The sequence below is a fragment of the Abrus precatorius genome, unplaced genomic scaffold (assembly GCF_003935025.1).
Source record: "Abrus precatorius isolate BTA unplaced genomic scaffold, Abrus_2018 Scaffold7, whole genome shotgun sequence".
NCBI lineage: Eukaryota > Viridiplantae > Streptophyta > Magnoliopsida > Fabales > Fabaceae > Abrus > Abrus precatorius.
The window spans coordinates 19299415-19317746 of NW_020874417.1; the positions used below are offsets into that span (position 1 = coordinate 19299415).

The 18332-nt window shown below is 29.5% G+C and overlaps 1 protein-coding gene across 1 annotated transcript; it reads left to right on the plus strand.

The window, feature by feature from the left end:
* Positions 1–6812: 6812 nt before the first annotated feature.
* On the plus strand, positions 6813–11552 carry LOC113871076 (pectin acetylesterase 12-like). Its single transcript, XM_027507829.1, has 12 exons — positions 6813–7130; positions 7779–7861; positions 8204–8333; positions 8418–8491; positions 9070–9156; positions 9243–9367; positions 9468–9528; positions 9924–9977; positions 10124–10201; positions 10315–10420; positions 10518–10663; positions 10944–11552. Exons 1-12 carry the CDS (start codon positions 6914–6916, stop codon positions 11049–11051), a joined length of 1269 nt encoding a protein of 422 aa, XP_027363630.1. The 5' UTR covers positions 6813–6913; the 3' UTR covers positions 11052–11552.
* The last annotated feature ends 6780 nt before the right edge of the window (positions 11553–18332 follow it).

Sequence of the window (18332 nt, forward strand, 5' to 3'; positions counted from 1 at the left end):
TTTATATTAAAGAAAGTGAATGATGAATAAGTTTTGAAGGAGAAGGTTCACAAGAACAAGGAACAAGCTTAAAAGGTTGAATGAAGAAAATGAACATGAATATGACTATTTATAATGGTAACATTGGATTCTCAGTCATTCAATACTTCACCATATTTTACGAGTGATGATGACCTCTCCATTCACGTAGACCAAGAGATAGTGACTTCTCAATCACGCTTAGCATTGGATTCTCTTCTTATTCAAGCCATCCCATATACTTCCAAATAAGCTTTCTCTCATCCCAATCAAAGATGCCTTCTGACATTCACGTAAACCAAGAGATAGTGACTTCTCAATAATCCAAGGCTACTCTCTCGTACCAAAGTTTATCTATAAATATGTTCATTCAAGGTCACATGTTTTCATTCAAACTTGCATCCATCTTTATTCTTCGTTTCTCTCTATCTTTGCTCCCATTACTAAAAATATTGTTGTGAAAGCAAAATGAATACAGGTCTGCCTTCATTGGAAGAATGGTAAGTTTTAATATTACCATTATTTACTGAATATGTAAATCAATATTCTACATATAATGTTATTAATTTGTTAATAACTGTAGGAAATTAAAAACGTAATTTCATCTTTCTGTCATTTAATATCAGAACCCAGTCTTCTAATTGTTCCTATACTTGAACAACTTGGTTTTGCTGGGGTAGCAAAACTAAGGAAACTTAAGATGGATCACACATTGATAACAGTTTTGGTCGAGAGGTAAAGACCTGAAACTCACACATTCCATTTTCTAATAGGAGAGTGCATCATAACCTTAGAGGATGTTGCACTTCAACTCGGGCTAAGGGTTGATGGTTTATCAGTCATTGCTTCAACAATGTTTAACTAGGAGGAAATGTGTGACACATATCTCAGTATGGTGTCAGTCAAGGAAGAGTCACCTATTGGCTCTATGCTAAAACTGAAGTGGCTGAAAGACAACATGTTGCCATTACTAGAAGAACTATCTGAAGAAGAAGTTCACACCTCTTGTAGGGCTTATATACTAGGTTTAATTGGAGGTGTTTTGATGCTGACAAAACAAGCAACAAAGTACATCTTATGTATTTAACTTTATTAACTAATCTTAGAAGAACAAGACGATATAATTGGGGTTATGCTTGTTTAACTATGTTGTACAGGAAAATGTGCAGAGTCACAAAAGTTGGTAGAAAAACAATGGGTGATTGCTCATCACTGTTAATGTCCTGGGCATGGTATCGTATGCCATATATTGCGCCAATTTCTAGTAATCTACCAACATACCCTCTCGTGTGCAGATAGAGCGGGGGTAGAGTACTAAACTTTCAAAATAAACCTCACAATGATGTTATGGGATACAAATCAATGTTTAATCACATTCAAGCTAATCAGGTAACTCTTCATAACAAAAATTTAAATTCATATTTATTTTCTTATCTTTTACACATCATCTTAAATAACAAAGTTAAATTTATTTATAGTTTTTATAGGCGTCATATTAAGACTTGCAAATATCAATACCCATGGAAGCATATAGAGATGTCTAACTGTGGACTTCATGTACCGCCATCCTTTGTTTTGCAATTGTTGAATGACACCAAACAGATAGAGTTAAATTACAGTTTCGTCTCTTCTAAGAAGTCCCTTCTCCACCGAATAGTTTGAATGAATTCCACAAAATTGACATGAGAGAAAAATAGGATGAAAATTGGGTTACAAGACATGCTCAATGGATTAAGATATAGAACAGACGTGAGCTAACAATAATGGGTCATTCAATACAAGGCCCATTATGTCACACACAAGAATACATGGAATGGTACACTGTCAATTCCATCTATTGCCTATCTGTGTCACCACTACTACAAGATCCAAGGAAGAGCGACCAACAACTAAGGACTACCAACACATTTGAAATCAATACGACTTCCACACTGTTGTACTACAAGATTGCATCAATTCCTCCGAACATTACGCTAGAAGCAAGCATAATAAACATAAGACATTCGTTTGTAACAACATCGGATGATTTTTTTACAAACTTATTTGGAGTTGATTTTACAACTCCATCTTGAGTACAAACTTACATACAGTCTCTTTATCAACCAGATTTTGCTAATGAACCTGGTAATTCATCAAATGCATTCTAACAACTAGACCTTCATGATGATCCAAATCCTCCACAACTTCATCTTAAAATCCCACAGCAACAACCATAACGACGAAATTCACCACATCACAGACGTCGCCTTTGTTGTGGAACTGACTACTATTACAGAAATAGTTAATTATTAATGTTGTTATGAATTTGTTATTATTTTTATTAATGCACTTTGTCTTCATCAATGTTACCTTAGTAATATGAAAATATTAATTTTAAAATATTTGTCTCAAGTATAAATAATTAACTTATAATTTAATATTTTATTTACTTTTTAAAAATAATTTTTGTATTCTAAAATAAATTTATTAAAAATTATAATAGTAAAGTTTTAGAGTTTAGGGTATTAAAAATTATAATATTAAATAATATAATTTTTTAAAAAACTAATTTAATTAAAATAAAATTTTTATTCAAAATATCATTTTATCATACTAATATTTAAAAATACTAACTCAAAATAACATATTTAAATAAATAAATAAGCAGAACAATATTTAATATAATTATTATTCTTTAAGTATAAATAATTTAAGCATTAACATTATTATCTAAAATAATATACTTATTATTTAAATATTTTAATTAGTTTTTAAAAATATTATTTATTATCTTAAATATGTAAAATAAATTTTAATAAACATATAAAATAAATATTATTTTTATTTTTATTTATTTTTAAATAATATAAAAATATAAACATAATTCAAATAATAAAACTTATTTTATTATATATAATTAACAAAATATTTATAAATATTTATTAGAATAACATATTATAAATATTTATTTTAATAAAATATAAATATATAAATATAATTTAAATAATAATATTTATTTTATTATATAAAAATATAAAATAAAATTTAAAAATGAAAAAAAAAAAACTTAAGTCAGAGTTCGGTTCTCGAAAACTGAATTTTGGCTGGTAAAAATATGCTAATTAAAGGGATTTATTTGGATAAATAATTAGGTGAAGAATCTATTTATGTATTTTTTTAATAATTTTTTTGTAAAAAATTCGGTCAAGTACTAACATTAAAATAAAAAAAATATTAGATTTATTTATTGAAGATTTCAAAGAGACCACTCTCACCGACACATGCATATATTTATTTGACACTTGTCCAGCACGAGACTAACTCCTTTTATTATTAGATTTATTTAATGCGTATCTAAGTGCAAATAATAACAATTTATATATAATAGACTTTTAATAAAAAAATATTATTTTGGTAAACACAGGGCAAACCTAGATTTGTCCCTTCGATTTAGGTTTGGTGTTTCTCAAATCTTTTGTAACTTTTATTATTGGTACTAACCGAGTGTACGTCAATTTAGAAATATATAACATATTTTAAAATGATTAAAAAATAGTATTAATTACTTTACATTTGATAATACAGTAAATATATTTATAATCTGAAATTGAGAGTGAAGTTTTGAGGTTGTACACGACAACAAAGAGGCAAAGTGGTAGGCTAAGTAGCTGTTCGCGCGCCTTTGCCAAATCCTATTCACATGGACGCCATTAGGAACGTTCAGCGTTGCAGTTCTCACATGCACCTCTCTCCCTCTTTCTTCAAACATTATGATTTACACAAAAAAACAAAGAGAATAATATAAAGGGGGCATTTTCATTCTTAACTCCATGAAAATTAAGCAACCAAAAATAGAGTTGTAATTAAGGGGTAGATATCCACTTGGGTTGAGTATTCGGCACTCAAATGCGGTTTTCTCGACCGTAGATATTGCTGGATTATTAAGATGTAAAATCTTACATGAAAAATACGCAACTTCACAATTGATCCAGTCATGGAAACTCTTTAATCCGCTTGACCAGAGTCTTCAGCACAAGTCAAATCCCATCAATGTGCACAAAACTTGGTTTCATTTTCCCTTACGTCGCGGACTTTTAAAATTTGACGTGAGAAGAAGGGAGGAAATTATTTATTATTGTTAATTATTTCTATAAAATATTTAACTTAAGTTAATTAATTATATATATTAAATTAAACATTTGACTTTCATAATTTATACTTAATAATAATTTTTTTAAAAAAAGCATATTAAAAATAAATAAAAAAAGATTTTTTAACATTAACATAAGTTAAAATTTTTTACACTTAATTTGAGTCTTTTATTTAACTCATACTTAATAATTAATTAAAATAATAAATTATAATATATTATACGTATAAGTTAAATAAAAAATTTAAATTAAATATAAAAATTTAAAATTATATTAATGTGAAAAGATACTGTAGTATTAAAAATATATTATTAATGTTTTCTTGAGATGTATCGAGAGAAGGAACACACACGACACCACCAAAAATATATGCATCAGATACGCACCAATAGAATAGAATAGCAACGGAGATGTTACGCGAAAACAAACGGATCGAGATGCCAGCTTAGGCAACTGCGTGTCGCTATTTGTGGATTATTCAAAGGCTATTTCTGCACTTCACTGCTATGGCCCTTCGTAATCACTCATCCTATCATTGCCTTGGCGTGTTTGATATGTTTTTATTTATTTTAATGTAAACGAATGTAAAAATAAAAATATTATATTTGTTAAATGTGATTAAAGTATGAGTTTAAATTGATCTTAATTATAATCTTTACACTGCAACGGCGTATGATAACAACGCAACGCACAAACTAACAAAGGACTAAAAAGGTGTGGTTGTGGGAATTGAAAATAAAAGTTGGGCGAGTGTAGCGAAGGAAGAATGTAAAATAGAAAGCATTTTGTTGATTTGTTCATTTCGGAGATTCCAAACTTGGCCTTGCATTCAATTTGGGAAATTAAAAAAGTGATTAACGCGGACCACTAAATATAATTTAAGGTCCATGTTTCTCTCTTTCTTAGATTTTGTCGGCAGTTTTGAATTGGGTACCTACCTCAATAACCTTAACCTGATCCGGTTCGTGTCTAGTTCTTGTAACTTAACCAATTGATGTTACTAAAATGATGGATCGCTTAACCTAAAACTCAACCAACTTGAAAACTTTTTAAAGTTTAAGCTGCGAAGACTTGTTATTTGTTAACTTTGGCGTTAGTTTTAGGTGTCAGAGCTTATGCTATAGAATTTGAATATACTTCATTATTTTTTCAGTTTAAAGAAAGGTGAAAATTTCACAACATTAACAGATTGTTTTGACAAGTATGGATAAATAGATCCAATAGAGAGGAGAAGGAAAACTTTTAATTCTCTCGAAATATTTCTCCACACTCCACGATAGAGACTGATCCGAACGAATAATATTTTCCGCGCAATAAAAAATAGGAGTTAAATAAAATAATATAATTTCAGCTATATATATAAATAAAAGAGTCTGATTAATTCTACGTCGGTGGATTTTAAAATCGATTATTTAGCAAGTAAAAACAAAAACGAAGCCCTTTAATGTGCATTGTGACTCGTGTTTAGAATTAACAGATGGTTCGTTTTAATTGTATAGACTTCGTTACTACGAAACAATAAAACAATTAGGCACTAAAATATAAAATGGTAAGTCTAACTATAGTTTTACCTAATATTTTTGTCCATTAAAGTATTATTTGGCTAATTAAAATATACTAGCATTGTAATTTTTTATATTATCATTTAGTTATGTATTTTTATATTAATAAAAGATTAATTTTTATAATAATTAATTTAAAGTTTAAAATTATCATATATTTTAGTTAACCAACGGTATAAAAAATTGTTACATCGACGGTGCATCAAAGTAAAACTTATTATAAATTTTATTCAAAATTTTAATCTTAAAATATATATTTATGATATTTTAAAGTTTCGTAAGTTCTAATAATGAAAATTTACAAAATTATCTCCATTTATTTATATTTAATTCATCTCTATGTAAATACTTTTAACCTTCTATTTTAAGAATAGTATAATAAACTTTTTGGTACAATATTGTAATACTTTTATATAATAAGAAACAACGGTATTAAAAACATAATAATAATAATAATAATAATAATAATAATAATAATAATATATATATATATATATATATATAGAGAGAGAGAGAGAGAGAGAGAGTACATGAAAATATAATTCTTAAAAAAATTTGAAAGGTTGAATTTACTTATATATAAGTGAATTAAATACAAATAAAAAGAAATAATCTAATAAATGTTTATAATTAAAACATTTCAAAACCTTTAAAGTATGAAAAAATTTATATAGAGTTAGAAATTTGAATAAAATTTATAATTAGTATTGATATTATTATAATTTTCCAAAAAAGGTGAATTATTAATAATTATTGTACCAAATAAGATTTTAGGAAAGGTTTTTTTTTATATCTTCAAGATATTAATATAAGTGGATTATATTAAATACATAAATAATTTTTTTATTTTTCATTATTTCCAAAAAATTAAATAATTACCACAAAACTATTTTTAAATGAAAATTCAAATTTATTATATTAAGATGAATTTAAAAATACTAATGTATTAATATTAAATATTATTATTGTAGCTGCCGAGGTACATTAAGGATACCGTTTAACTATATCTAGGGACGTAGTAGGAAGTTTAATTACAGTGAGGAGGGCACGTGTGTGAGGGGCAAGTGTAGAGAGAATGTGTTTAGTTAAATAAACCTTAAACAACATCTTAGATTCGAAAAGTAATAAAAAGCCCGGCAAACACTGTTACCTCTCCATCTCCTTCATTTGTTGTTTCTTTCAGAGTCAGAAGTGAGAAGAGCCATGCCAATGTCCAACCTCTTCTTGATTCCCATTGTTACAACACTTGTTTTCAGCTGCTGGGTTCATGCCTCTGCTGGTGCTCCCTATCAACGTCACCGCATCAATGAGACGCACTTTTCTTTGTTGGAGCCTTATGAAGCTTCCTCATCCCTCATTGGGAGGCCTCCTCTCATGGTTGGATTCACCCTTATTCAAACTGCGGCTGCTAAAGGAGCTGGTGCTATCTCTTTCCAACCTTCATTCTCTTCCACCTTTTCCTCTCCCCTTCTTCCCCTCTTTATTTTCCATCTCCTTAGTTCACGTGTGGTCAAATAACACCAGAAACGTTTTCAAATTTAGGGGCACCTTAGTCTTTTGAGAAAATGTTTATTTTTTTTTATGGATTTTGTTAACTATCAATTTGCTTTATGTTTGTAAAGATTTACAAATGAAATAGTGAAAATATTAATTTGTTTTTCTATATGAATATTCTTGCAATTAATAATGTTTTTTTTTTCAAACTAATCAGCCCAGTTGTTTAGTTGTTTTGATTCTTCTTTTAATAAGATCCATTGTTATTCGGGACGTAGTTTGTCTAATTAAAATTTGATTTTTCGTTTTTCGGTTTAATTTCTTAAGTTTTGCTTCTGAAAATTTTTAACCTCCCCTCTTATTGTGCATGTGTGGGAGTGTTGCATAATGTGCGTACAAATGCATGCGGCCTAGGCTATATAATAGCCTTGTTTGGTTGCTTGTTTGTGCCAATTAATTGTTAATTGACGAAGGCATGTACACAGAGACTAAAGCATATAGAACCTCAGATTTTGGCAATATCTAAAATTTGTAGCAGCTAAATGTACTTACCTCTTTTCTTTTGTTGTGGCAGTTTGCTTAGATGGAACATTGCCTGGTTATCATTTGCATCGGGGATATGGATCAGGAGCAAATAGCTGGATCGTTAATTTAGAGGTATCGCTTGGATATGATATTTCTAATCGATCGATTCTATAGCACGTGCTTCCTTTTACTTCTCTTTAGTAGATTTAGATTTGTACACCAAAAATAAGCATTGTAGTAGTCAAAAGAAAGGTTGATGAGTCATTCTTTTGGTATTTTAGAAGCATTACTATTGAAAATGTTGTCGGAATCGACTTTTTTCGGTGAAAAGATAATGATTGAAAATAGTCTGATAGAAAAAATTGGGACCGATACATGTCATTATTGCTGTTTTCAATTAGTGTCTTGATGAAGCTACTTCCCTGTTGCGCTGTAAAAATTTCTGTTGGTATTTAAGTGAAAATCCTGTGGCAGGGAGGTGGGTGGTGTAATAACGTTAGAACATGTGTTTTTCGGAAGAAAACACGGCGTGGATCATCAACATTCATGGAAAAAGAGATACCTTTTACCGGAATACTAAGCAATAAAGCTGAAGATAATCCAGGTTTTATTCAATTAAACTACCTGATACAGTCTATTTATGCATTCTCCTTCACTACACCCCTCATGTTGTTTCTTATGATTGCAGATTTTTTCAACTGGAACAGAGTAAAAATTCGTTATTGTGATGGTGCCTCTTTCACTGGGGATGGTGAAGATAAGGTAGATTTTGATGTTCGAGTTAAAAAATTGAGATGATATTTGATTTTGTGGTGGCTGACAAGAAGAAGAAATAACTAAAAGAAGCGTGATTACCTTACAATATCTAATTTTGCTATTAATACAGTGTCTGCATTAACATATGTTACAGCATATGTATAGATTTGATAACACTGGAGGAGAATATACGAGATACCTCTTTCTTATTTTTCTTGAAAGTTTGAATTTGATATGTTTCTTGGAGAAAATTTTGAAGCACTGGTTTAGACAAGGGCGTATTTTCCTTTTGTTGTACTGTACACATTGTCTCAATGAACTTTGCTTATTGCTAACTTACTTCATTCAGTTTTTACAATCGCAACATCTTCTGACAGTGTTAGCTGTAGATACGTGTATTTTTTGGATACAAGCGAGATGTTTGTATTCACAATTTAATTGTTAAAAAAAGCTCTCCACAGCGAGGCATGAGGAAGAGAAAATAGCATTGTTGATGACACTTAATGCATATAACTCTACATTCATTTTTATCAAATGAGGTTCATTGGACAACACTTACTTGTGAACGTCATCTATTGAGATAGGTTGCACAACTGCAATTTAGAGGACAACGTATTTGGTTGGCTGCAATGGAAGATTTGATGTCAAAGGGAATGCGTTTTGCCAACCAGGTTGTATACACACACACACTCACACATGCATTTTGCTACTTAAATAATCTTTCTTCTCACATTAGATACTACTATTTTTGCTTCAGGCTCTTCTTTCTGGATGCTCTGCGGGTGGTCTGGCTACTATTATACATTGTGATGAATTTCGAGGTCTATTCCCACAAACTACCAAAGTGAAATGTCTCAGTGATGCTGGGTTATTTCTTGATGCGTATGTGGCTGATTGCACTATTTTCATTCCCATTTCCATCATTACCACATGATTTTGGGTCCTTAAGTCATTTCTTAATTTTGTACCCTTTGAATTACAGGATTGATGTGTCTAGAGGGCATACCCTTAGGAATTTTTTCAGTGGTGTTGTAAACCTGCAGGTACCGCACTGTTTTCTCTTTTCTTGAGGTCGCTAGTTTATTATAGTATGAAAGCAAAATGTATTATAGCATTTCCTATTTCATGGTCAACTTGACAATTGACTAACAGCATTTGGTTCAACTATTTCAAAACCATAAGTTAATGTGAGATAAAATGTCAATTTTACCTAAACTTCATGTTGGATATATGCTGTTCTGATCATGGATCTTTCACATGGTTTTTAACCAAACTGAACTGATATTTTTGCAGTTGAGTTGAACTTTGAAAACCTTTGTTTAATATGAAAAAATGATCTATCACATGCCAAATAGTTGTAATGGTTTGAAACTTGGTCATTTTGACATGATTATAGCTTATACATCATTATGGTAAATATTTTGCCCATTCATTGCAGGGAGTGCAGAGGAATCTGCCTCACGTTTGTACTAATCACCTTGATCCCACTTCGGTAATCATTGATAACTCTTATTCTGAAAATTTTGAAATATCAGTTTCATTTGAATGAATATGGAGACATTTAATACTCCAATGCTCCCTCATTGTTGCTTGCTATGAGTTGACCGTTCAATGATGTATCTTTTACCCCTCTTTCAGTGCTTCTTCCCTCAAAACTTGATTGCCGGTATTAGAACCCCTCTATTCATTCTTAACACTGCCTATGATTCATGGCAGGTTAGTATCTGATTTTGTCACCTGATTGTATTGACTCCTGATAAGTCTTGCATTAAATTTAAATCAATTGTATACATATATCCTAAACAAATGTTTTCTCTATTTCTCATCAGATACAATCAAGCTTAGCTCCTCCAACAGCAGATCCACATGGCTATTGGCATGATTGTAGATTAAATCATGCTAAATGTACTACTTCACAAATTCAATTTTTACAAGGTTGTTTGATATGTGAGAAATTGCTTTCACTAGAAGTACAAACGTGTCTTCAATAAATTAGCCAGTGTAACAAGTCATTTCACTGTATCTAATGCAGGATTCAGGAATCAAATGCTGAATGCTATTAGAGGCTTCTCAAGATCAAATCAGAATGGATTGTTCATAAATTCATGTTTTGCTCACTGCCAATCCGAGAGGCAGGATACATGGTTTGCTGATAATTCTCCTGTCATTGGGAAGAAGGTGATAATGCTGTTTTAGTAAATAATATTGCATCTTGGTATGCGGTTCTAGTCACATAAAGACTCGGAAGTAGAAAAGAGAAAAAAGGAGGCTAAATGTTATATTGAGCGTATAATTACTAAATGGTAATATGAAATTCGCCACCGAATATTCACCTTGAGGAAAATTCTAGGACATTGTAAATGCATTTGTAATTTTCTTATGCTATCCTTTTCTTATATTACATGCTATTTCAGACTTAATTCTGTAACTCTAATCTTTATGCATTAACAATATGCAGGCAATTGCTCTGGCTGTTGGAGATTGGTATTTCGACCGAGCTGCAGTTAAGGCCGTTGATTGTCCTTACCCTTGTGATAATTCATGCCACCATCTTGTATTCAGATGAGCCAAATTTCATTAATCGTCACCATTTCAATCATCTCATTCATTTGGGGCCTATTCCCATATGCAATTAGCAAAAAAATGCTATTCAATTCATAAAAATGCTGGTAATACATTTTTTTTAACACATTTTATTATTAGGTGAAAGTCATGTGGGATTCACTCCTTATTTGGTGAGACTTGTATGAAATTCATCTAATGATAAAAAGTGTTAAAAAAATAAGTTAAAAAAAGCGAGCATTTTTAATTATCAAAGACAATAACAGAAAATGGTTGCTTGAAGTGCAAATTTAATAAGCCTTTTCCATGATTTAGTAATTGGTGGAAGTGTAGATTACCTAGTTGGGAATGTTGAGGCAAGTGGTTATAGTTTTTAGAAAGATTGGGAGTTAATAGACAATTAGAATTTATGTACTGTAATAGGGTAAGCATTGACAATGAGTGAATGAGATAATCTCAATCTCATATTTCGGTTTCAGATGGAATAAAAAGTTGGTCATTATTTACACCTGGTCAGTTTCATGTTACCCAAATTAAACTACGCTCACACTTCTAATATTTGTAGATTGATTGTGGATTAAATTCATAAATTCTTTCGAGTAAATTTATTTTGATTGTCACTGCCGTTGATTTTGGTGCGGAGAATTTATCTGATGTAGCGTTAATTGTTATTGTTTAGCACATAATTTGTTTATTTGTATGACGTTGTAAAACATAGCGTCGACAAATCAACCTTTGTGTTTATATGAATATACTTTTGCCACGTCAACAAATTTGTTTGCGTGTTCTTAAGTTTTAAAGCGTTTTATCTATCAAATTTTATTTTATTTTTGTTATCCATTAAACACACCACTCAAGCACAGTCACATTATTTGCAGCCTTCTCAATTATTGGTTTATTGTCTTTTCACTGTTGATATTAAGGCAATAATGCTCTTCAATCTCTTAACTTTTCGGTTTAGCTATGCTTCTCCCACTGCTAGTTTTGATTGCGAACAGAAAAATCTACACAATCTAACTGAATCTTAATTTTTAGAGGCTTTGTTCCAATGCTTTGAGGATATGAAAAAGGAAGGTTCTAAGGGGTAAGAAAAAGAAAAGAGAAGAGTTAACAAAACAAAAATAGTAATTTGGAGAACTTAATATAGTTTTGGATGATTTTTTTTTTTATATTTAAAAAATTTTCAAATAAAAATTAATATCAAATGAAAATAAAATATGATAATAACATATACGAATTCTATTAATTACCTTTCGTAATCAGAAAAGATTCGTTCAAGTGACTTGCGCTCTCAAGAAAGATCTGCTAAAAAGTTGGAGAAGATATATGCAGAATTGGGTGAGGTAGCAGTGAACATCAAGAATTGGATATATTTGATTTGCGGTTTAAAGGGGTGATTGGCATTGATGGGATTGATTGTCTCTAACGCAGTTTCCTTTCAAGTTTTGGTTTGTAAGCTTTTCTCAAGGAGAAATTTCTCTTTTGATTGTCCAGACTATATATCAATATCTTTAGGGTCGTTTAGGGAAAAAAATAAAAGGAGAAATAAGGAGAGGAAGGTTCAATTTTATTTTAAATTTGATAAAATTTTGAAATTAAAAAATTATATATTAATTATGTATTTATTACTAAATAATGTTAATTTTTAATTTAAACATAAAAAAATTCCTTCTAAAGAATCTTTCAAATACCTTTTTAGATTTTACTTGGATGAAAAATGAAATAAAGAGATAATAATAAAAAATAAAAAAAAGAGAGTGAAAAATATGATAAAAAAAAGTAAAAAAAATGTTATTTAAATGGATATAAATAAGATGAAATAGAGCAAAAAATATTTTACATATCTAAATGAGTAAAACAAGAGAATAAAATCAAGTAATTTATTTTTTATAATAAACAAATTATAAAGGTAGACAGGTTGCGGTGTTTTTATTTTAGTTTGCAGGTTAAATTTTTAAGATATATGGCTAGGGAGGATGAGAATGAGAATGACAATCTTTCAAGGGTTCTTGATCTCTATGCCACATGTGTTTGGCACTTCTTAATTATAGATTAGGAATGATGATTGATTATAGGTTCAGTAGAAAAAACCTATAAAAAATAATCACAATGAAAAGAAAAAAAAATATTCGTTAAATAAATCTAAGATTACAACTGAATATTTACTACCTAACATCCTACATATTTACACTAAATTAATATATTATTTTTCAAATAAAAACTATTACGCTTGTATCTTTATAAGTTTATAGTCACAATTTACACTTTTTTAATGTTTTAATCTTTGGATGTTAAAATAAAAAACACTAGCCCCTTATTATCGCGCTCTAACATCTTCATCTGAGTAACCATGTCATAGTAATATTGTGAAGTTATACCTCAAATTCACTAGTCAAATAACATCAATAGTTGGCCATCAATAACTTCATTTTTATAATTAGGATACCAAATAATATTTTTATTTAAAAGAACACAAAAAATTAATATAATTGCAAGTATTTATGTTTTTAAAATACAAATATTATAATACTCTTCTTTTATGTCAAATTATAATACCCTATCCAATGTCATAGATGGTACCTTTCAATTTATTTATTTATTTTGGGCGAGACGTTCCTTTCAATTTGCGATGCGATCTGTCACTTCACGCTTATGGGTGAGACTTTCTCATTGAGTTCGTTGGGCCTGCTGGTGCAAAACCAAATAAAAATGGTGAAGTGCCTTTAATATTTGTTGTGATTTCGGACTCGATTTGATCTTGGGCCAGAAGCTTGAATTAGGATTAAAAATTGTAATTTAAATCACACAAAATTTGAATATAAAAATATAAAACATGTATTTATGAGTAGGGATGATAATGGGTAAAGTACCCGATGGACACCCGCAAAATTTATCCACAATGGATAGGGTATTTACCCGCTATACGGGTACGGGTATGGGTGTGGGTAAAAACCCGCAAATTTTAATGGGGATGGGTGCGGGTATGGGTATCTAAGTACCCACCTCGCCCCATACCCGCATATATATATATATATATATACTTGAACTTTATTCTATAATTATGAATTGAATTTTTGTATTATTATATTACTTATGTGAAGTTATATAAGATTAATATAAAAATATATTTAATAATAAAGTAAACCAAAAAATTTATTTTGGTTTATATTTTTAATAAAAAAATTTATTTACTATTTTATATCATTTAATTCGGCTAACACAATTTAATTATTACATATTTAATATGAAATTGACTTTTTTTAAAATATTATTTATATATGACACACATAAAATATTTTTTACACAAATATTTTTGTTAATAAAATCATATTGATGTTTAAATCATAAGGTGAATGATAAATAATAAATATATTATAAATATTTTATAAATTTTACAATCACCTACTATTACCGTAAACTTATTATTTATTAATAATATTTAAATTTTATTTTTATATTTTAATTTAAAATAATATTTTTCTATGCAACATATGTATTACAAGTACAACTATAATTTATTAACTCTAAATAATATTATTCTTACTATTTATTCACATTCAAAAAAGTTTTTGAAAAGATATAAATTAAAAAATTATTGTTAATTTTTATTTGTTAATTTTTTAAAGATAAAAAAGTATAATTTTTTTAATATACACGTATATTTCTTTATTATAAAATTTTATTGTAACTATTTATCTTTTATTCAAATTCTTTTTTTTAAAATTTATATACATTAGAAATATTTAATTCACTAAAATAATTTTTCAAAAATTTATATTTTTGATAAAATACTTTCGTATAGTATATGAGTTAAAAAATACTAGTATTAATATATATATATATATATATATATATATTAATTATATTATATTATTTTAATTAAATCTATTATTTTTCTTACAATTTCAAATTCAAAAGTTAAAAAAAATATTTTATGTATCAACTTTCTATTGTTAGTATTGAACTTCTTTACTGTAACTCTATTCTCTTTCTCAATGTTTGTCTCACTAAAACTTAATAACGATGAAATGTTATTCATTAGAGTTAGTTGTTAATGCCGTCATAATAGGTTACTAAGTGATCCCACACGAAGGGACAACCATTGTACAGATCTATTTCGTTATCGTTCTGACATTATCAATCAATCAAATCTCATACAAGATAGGATTATCACTGACAAATAACTTGTGTGTTTAGTTTTGCTTATTGTTTCTAAGAATTTTAGTTTAGAAAATTATTATATTAAGATACATTTAACATTTATGATCTTTGAATATTTATTTTTTTATTTATATTTATACCTTGTTCGACAACTACATATTGAATTTTTGTATTATTATGCTACTTATGTGAAATTATATAAACATATTTTTCTTTATAAATATTTTTTTCTCAAATAAGCGCGGGTAATGGGTACAAGACGGGTATGCGGGTACCCAGAGGGTACGGGTACGGGGATTAATGTTCATACCCACGCGGGTATGGAGCCAAGTACAAGTATTTTTTTAAAACGCGGGTATGGAGATGGGTACTGTAGTACTCTACCCATACCCTACCCATTGCCATCCCTATTTATGAGTATACTTAAACCCATAAAATAAATACAAAAATCATATTAAAGGCTAAATAGATTCATAATAAAAGATTTAAAATTAATATTTTATGGTCCTTTTAAAAGCATGCAAATCCTTGCCAATATAGATCTCTCAAACTCTCATTCTTAATGAAAAGAAAATAAAAAACTCTAATTCTTGGAGTCAACTCTGACAAGGTTATGATTTTGCAGCGTTAGGCAGCACTGGGTCTGTTTAACGACTTAGGCTCTAAAGTCGCGTTTGATAACTAAAACAAAGTATACATCAGAGTTAAATTTTTAACTTAATAATTTTTTATAAAATTTTATTAAAAATAAAATAAATAAGTATTATATCGTATTTCTTTATTTTAATGTATAATATGTGAATATATATATATATATATATATATATATATATATATATAAAATAGAACATGAAGAAAAAAAAAAGAACAAGAAAGACATTGAGTAGAAAAATAATCCATTTTAATTTCACTGAAAAAGAGTAAAATCAAAGAAAACAAAACATTATAGCTAGAATGTTTCATTTAGCTTTGTCTGCGCATAAAATGCTAACTTTGCCCGTCTTTAGAGTTCACATTTGATTGTTCATTATGTGATTAATTCAATTTTTGCCTTAATCTTATTCTCCTTCACTTGTTTAAAACTATGCCCATTATCTGTCACCCAGAACAAGTCTATCAATAAGGCTATATTATATAGCTTTATCAACACCGTCATAATCAGTTCAATCATTATCATCATAATCAACAATTTGTTTATTAGTTACTTGTCCTTGCAATTATATTATATGAATAACATACAGATGTATGTAAATATATTTTGGTCCTCACTCACTCAATTATATGAATGTAAAGAATTAAAAACAAAACTTTATATGAAGCTTGTTTAACTAGCACATTAATATTTTACGAGGATCAAAGTTGGGATTGCATAGCCACCTCCCCATTATCCTTCTCGGGATTTTTGTTCTGTTCCTGTGCACTGATGATTGTAGGGCCCCAGCAAGTAGACCCAATAATTTGTTTCACATGCATGGAGATTATAAACATACCATCACTATCGCCTGCAAATTAAAGAAATAATAAACTAGGAAATATTTAATGGTTGAGAAGACTTATTGAATGTGTGTGCACATGGACAATCAACGGGGCTGTGAGTATCTTGTCCTTATGTATGAATAAGCAAGTCCTAATATTTGAAAGATATTCCATTTTCTGCTATAATAGAGACATCGCTGATTAATATGACATATGAATCTTTTCTTCCAATTGGTAAGATAACTTGTAAAATTTTAGCCTTTTGAAAGGTAGTTGGAAAAACGGTATGCTGAAAGGGAAATTAAATCCCACTGTCATGGCAGCTGCATGCTTTGAAATTGAAACTATTTGACTTGAGCTTTGTTGATGCCCATTGCCAAATAAAAAAGAGTAACCTACAAGAACTTTTTTCCTTTGAAGCTAGTTTTCACCTTGCATTAGTCAAAGGGTAAATAAATATAATACAAACTCTATGTTTGTTTCTAACTTTCTATATACTTAATTCTCTAGCTTTTGGATTTCCAAGCAATTACTATCCTCAACTTTTTATTTTATTTAATGAAAACTTTATGTTTTGAAAGGTTTGGTGTAGCCACTCAAATTTTTAATGAATGTTGAATGAATTTATATGCTAAATAAAAACACAATAACGAGAATGCAGGATGCCTCATAGATAGCAGGTTTGTGTTGGTCAAAACTGTTTCACTACTCTGAAAGGAAACAAAAGAAAAGAAAAGAAAAGAAAAAAACTTGTTTGTGGGGTGGGGTGATGAACAAATTCTACGTGAAGGATGCTTTCTTTCGTTTTCATATTTTTTCCCTCGGTCATTCCCGTCATGTCTGTGTGAAGTGAACACCTCATGCCTCTCTTTTTCATCTTGCTACTTTCACTTTCAGGATCAGTACATGTTGATGCCCACTGAGGGGCCCATTATCTGGTGCAAAGCTTTTAGAGGCATAGGCCCCATGCTAAGGACATGCACACACAATCCTTTTGTTTTAAATTGGTACAAATCGTGTCACTTCCCAATACACCACAATTAAAATATCCTCTTCTCTAAATCCATTTTATTTTCTTTCCTTTTTCTTGGACTTTCACTGTGCCCTTACTAATATGTTGGCTGAAGAAAGCTGTTAAAAATGTTCTTTTTTGTGGCCTTTGAATTTCTTAACTAGTCGGTGGTGTGGCATAAATGTGCCTATAGTGCCTACAACTGTTTAGCTGGTGATCAAATCCATGTCTGTGTGGTGTGTACAACTGGATGTGGTTTTGAAAGAAGCAAATCACAGGAAGACAAGTATTGTATACTTTGTTGTCATGAGTCATTGAGGGTGAGCTCAGGTTTTTCAAAAAGTGAAAACAATCTCCATCTGTAGGAGACAGTGACAGACACCCATTTAAGAAATATGGTCCCTGGTGCTTTGATAGTGAGAGAGGAAAAAAGATGGAAGTTCAATGGATTCTCAATTTGAAAAGGATCAAGTGAAAAGCTGACTGTGTAAAAAGAGAGAGAGAACAAATCCCGGACATCCAAAAGATATTAGGATTTGAAACTATTTGAGTCACACGCACGCTCCATAAACTTAATGCCATGCCAACTATTGAAGTGAGGGTACAAAACCTTCATTGAAACTTGAATGAAGAAAA

What these genes read in the sequence shown, in the direction of transcription:
- LOC113871076 (XM_027507829.1), top strand. Translation starts at nt 6,914, where the DNA reads ATGCCAATGTCCAACCTCTTCTTGATTCCCATTGTTACAACACTTGTT. An exon ending in GCTGGATCGTTAATTTAGAG is followed by an intron (nt 7,862 to 8,203) that starts GTATCGCTTGGA and finishes ATCCTGTGGCAG; the next exon opens with GGAGGTGGGTGGTGTAATAA. An exon ending in GTGGTGTTGTAAACCTGCAG is followed by an intron (nt 9,529 to 9,923) that starts GTACCGCACTGT and finishes CATTCATTGCAG; the next exon opens with GGAGTGCAGAGGAATCTGCC.